The sequence below is a fragment of the Buceros rhinoceros genome, unplaced genomic scaffold, assembly GCF_000710305.1.
Source record: "Buceros rhinoceros silvestris isolate BGI_N320 unplaced genomic scaffold, ASM71030v1 scaffold19552, whole genome shotgun sequence".
Lineage (NCBI taxonomy): Eukaryota > Metazoa > Chordata > Aves > Bucerotiformes > Bucerotidae > Buceros > Buceros rhinoceros.
The window spans coordinates 36,971-41,358 of NW_010397363.1; the positions used below are offsets into that span (position 1 = coordinate 36,971).

The window sequence follows — 4,388 nt, forward strand, 5'->3', positions numbered from 1 at the left end:
TCAAATTCCTCTGGGTGGTAGTGGCCGTAGACCTCCAAAACCTCTTTCCCGATCTCTCTTTTATACTTGGTGTCCCCTGTGAGATAAAGCTTGGTAGACAGCTCCAGCATGGACCAGCATTGCTCACTGTCCATGGGCTGCTTTGCTGCCTCAATGACGCGCCTCACAAGCCCTTGCTTCACATTGTTGGGATATGAGGACATCACCACAGCTTCCAGTATCTTATCCATCTCTGCTCCCAGCTGCTGAAAGAGAGGAGTAGAGCAGCAGGTTAGTTCAAGCAAGGTCTGCTGAGCTTTCAAGCCCAGGCTGGTGAAGGAGGTCAAGAAACAAAGCTTGAGAGCTGTCCAGGATCACTATGAAGATGATGATTCTTGTGCCCTTCTCATGGTGGCATTCGGAAAAGTTTCCATTCTGGTGATGTATGACTGAGACTAAAGTCCCAAAGCTGAATGAATACACAAAACCACAGAACTTCTTCAGACTAACCACACATTTGAGCATTTTTGTCTTGTAAATAACCAAGTACAACCTTACACTTGACCCTAGGGATGGATGAGCTCCCTCTCCTCAATGGGTTGACCAACTCAGGAAGTTGCCCCATGTTTCACCAAACCCAATCCCCACTGGAGACAGCTTGCCAAAGACCCATGGAGGAGCAGAGTGGGGAATTAGGGGAGCCAAGGTTTTCCACTGGTATCTGCTGGCTTGGGGGTCTTCAAGAGGCCAAAATGCTCCCAATGATTGTCTTCACATTCAGGGAAGGAAAGAAAAGTCCTGAGAAGCAAGGATGGGATTGCAGCCTCTCTAAGCAATAGCAGGGGTGTACGTTTGACATTTACGCCATGCTGCCAGCTGCTCTGGCTGAGTGGTGCAGTCTTGGCTGCTCCCCAGGGAACTGCTGCATTTGTATGCAGGACCAAAGTGAGAGGGGAGAGAAACTGCAGCGTCAGGCAAAGTTTCCCATTTGCCAAGGCCCAAATTCAACAACATTAAAGTGATAGAGGAGAGAGTGCTTAAAAAAACCCTGCGGGTTTCCCTGGAAGAGCTCAGAACATTTATAACCAGGTGTTGGATACTCTACTGCGCAAGAAACCCTGTTACAGGGTGATAAAATTAGACAGCCAGGATTTCTTAAAACGTATTAAAGGGACTGTAATACAGGCTCACCCACAGCAGGTCCCCCCAGTGCGATGTGCTGCACAAATATGCATTTGGAGAACCTAACGTCCTGCCTATAGCCTGAAACGATCCATGGGGGAGGGAGAAGGAAGGTATGTGTCATCTGTTAACTAAATGATGGATCAATGAGGGATCACGAGAGATCCATCCACCCTCATGGGAGTCTGACAGAAGAATAACCACCACCTTTCTGTTCCTCAGTTTCCTCATCTGTGAAATGAGGACAACACGCAGCAATTCCTGGCGGGGTTGGTTGAAACTTCCTTCGTTAGCACCTGGAAAGCATTTGAAGGTTTTCAAGTGGGTAGTGTTATCGTAACGAAAAATACACATACAGGTGCCATGTAGCCCAAGTGTGGTTTTCACAGATGACATCCGGAAAGGACTCAGAGGGTGCCATCCAAGGACCATCCCATCCCTGGAGTAAGCCTCTATCTGAGCCAGAGGGTATCTTCTCACCTGGTAGAGAGCTGCTTGCTGGTGGAGAAGGAAAACCCATGCCAGATACAAACCTCAAGCTCTGGCTCACAGTTGCTTGGCTGGGAAGCCACTTGACCAAACACTTCTTCCCATCATTGCTTTCCCCACAATCTCACAGGATGAAAAATATATATATATGCCTGGCCACCTTCCCATTCAGAGATGACAGCAGCCTACATTGCAGTGGCTCTCCAGGCACCACCTTGGCCTTTCTGTCCCTTGCCTGTTCACTCATAAGGTCCTCTGCTCTTTTTTCCCCATCAGGCACCACTGCTGCCTTCCCTGCAACAAGCTATGGCAGAGATAACCATTCTCATCTCATTGTTTCCACAGGATGGAAGACATAAGCGGGACTCCTGAGTGACCTGCCTGCATTAAACCAGTAACAAATGAGGACAAGGTAAGGGGAAAGAATAAAAGCCTACAGGTGATGTCTCCACCTCAAACAGAAAGTACCACAAAGGCCAACCTGGAGAGCAGATGGGGCTTACAGACAGACCAGAAATCAGGAGGAATGGTTGTCCTAGCTGCAGCTCAGTGGTCACCTTGGCCATATGAAGACTGGCACAGACCAGCAGGCAAGTTGTTACCCCCTTGACCTCCTCCCTGCAGCCTCACTGCTGGAGCCACAGACATCCGGCAGGCAGGCCAGGGGCCAAGAGGAGACAGGAGAATCTACAGTGCTCACTAGTTGTTTCCCACCATTCCGTGGTTACATCCTTGGAGAAATTGATGCTGAGCCTGGCACAGAAGTGTGGAAACACTACACATGCAGGATGGTCAAAAAATAGCTACAGACCTTTTAAAACTAACCCCATAAAGCACAACACTCCACATCCCACTGGTATACCTCCTCTCAGGAGTGATACTTGCCCACTGCTGTCTCCTGGGCTTTTAGCTCCTTTAGCATTGTCAAACTTCATCCAAATTTTCAATGCAAAGAGTCTACTTCCATCTGAATTTTGAGATAAACTTGCAGCACTTGAAAGGGTTCGGTTCTTTCTCAGGCTGATCACAGAGGGTGTGTGAGGATGGGTCACCCAGCCTTGCTGCCTAGAGTGCAACTAGTATGGGCGAGGACAAGGCTGAAACAAACTGCCTCCATAGCCAATAGACAAACAGGTCCCAGTGCAGAGTATCTAAGGACTGTAAAAAGGCAAACCATCTCCTCATCAGGAAACATCGTTAGCCTCGTATTGACATTAGGGCCTGGAAGAGGTGCAGGGAGAACCACCTGAGTTGACCTTGTGGTAGAGGGTCCATGCTCTCCTCACCACTGCAGGACTTTACACTACAAGGCTGGGCTTTAGGTAACACTGTTCCACTTACACCTCTTTAACTACCCCGCTGTCAGCAGGAGGGGACAAACAAGCCCATGTTTCTGTTGTGTATCAGGGTACACCAAGCTGCTCCCCAGGTGTGGGCCAGAAAAAGCCAGGATGGAGGATGCTAGCCAGACAGCCTCTAAGAAAGAGACATGTAAAATATATATTACAATCTTAGAACTACATTAAAACAACATTCAAGTTGTTTTGTAATATGTAACAATAAATATTACAGCATTAAAACTACACTGAGAGAGCATTCTACACTAAATGATCACTCACACGTCAAAGGTCGGGAATTAAGATGGTTAATTCAACCCCAGCACAGCTCCAGATTCTGTCAGACTAATGTTATTTAAAGGATATCATATTAATGTTCTTTTTTTTCCCCAGGACCTGCCTGAAGAATGAATCAGGGTTTGCAGTGAAGGAGACTGTGGTCTGTAAGATCATCGTCTGTTGTTGGGGAAATTGGAAGTGTGTCGTAAATAACCCAGGGAACTGCAGGAGAGGGAAGGACAGTTTCATTGCTGGGCAGCCAAATGCTGCCTAATAGATCTCGTCCCTGGCTCTTCTCTGTTTAACACTGAAATAAAGAGACTAAACATTCGGATAATCAGGCTACTATAATGAGTGCTCCTGAAGTGGGACAACCTTTCTGCAATTCATCTTCCTCAGTGGCAATAAAAACTCTGAGAAAAGTTGGGAGGATCAGCTCATGCCTGCTTGTAAAGAGAACTGATTTCCTGGAGCACATGAGGATGCTGTAGAAAGTCGATGTGTTAATAATTAAATCTGAAAAGCTTCTTTGAGGTTCCCATCTGTTATGTAGCTCACACAAACCAGAAAGGACACAGTATGAGCTTTGCAGATAAAAAGAAAAAATTCCAGGAAAGGCAAATCTGTTCTGCTGCCCCGGTGAATGACTGGCAGGAGCAACATGGGTAAAATCACAGAATTCAGGAAGGAAGAGACCTTGGGAGGTCTATAGTCCAATTTTTGAAATCAAACCAAGCTTCTCAGGACTCTGCACTTAGGTCTTGAAAACATCCTAGCACGGAGGTCATACAACCAGCCTGGGCAACCTGCCTCAGGGCCTAATTCACAGAATCACAGAAACATTTTGATTGGCAGAGACATTTAAGTCCAACCATTCCCCAGCACTGCCAGGTCCCCACTAACTCCTGGCCCTCAGCACCACCTCCACGCTGCTGGCAAACCCCTCCAGCCATGGGCACTCCACCACTGCCCTGGGCAGCCTGGGCCAGACCTGGACAACACAACAGGGAAGAAATTGTTCCGCAGGGACAACCTAAACCTCCCCTGGGGCAACTTGAGGCCGGTTCCTCTTGTTCTGTCACTTGTTACTCAGGAGAAGAGACTGACCCCCACCTCGCTCCA

The 4,388-nt window shown here is 47.8% G+C and overlaps 1 protein-coding gene across 1 annotated transcript in view; it reads right to left on the reverse strand.

The window, feature by feature from the left end:
- Positions 1-230, reverse strand: part of USP35 (ubiquitin specific peptidase 35) — a 16,259-nt gene extending 16,029 nt beyond the window's left edge. The window contains exon 1 of the mRNA XM_010146229.1: positions 3-230. Within this exon, the coding sequence (XP_010144531.1) occupies positions 3-230 (228 nt within the window). The remainder of the gene's footprint in view (positions 1-2) is intronic.
- Between the last annotated feature and the right edge of the window lie 4,158 nt (positions 231-4,388).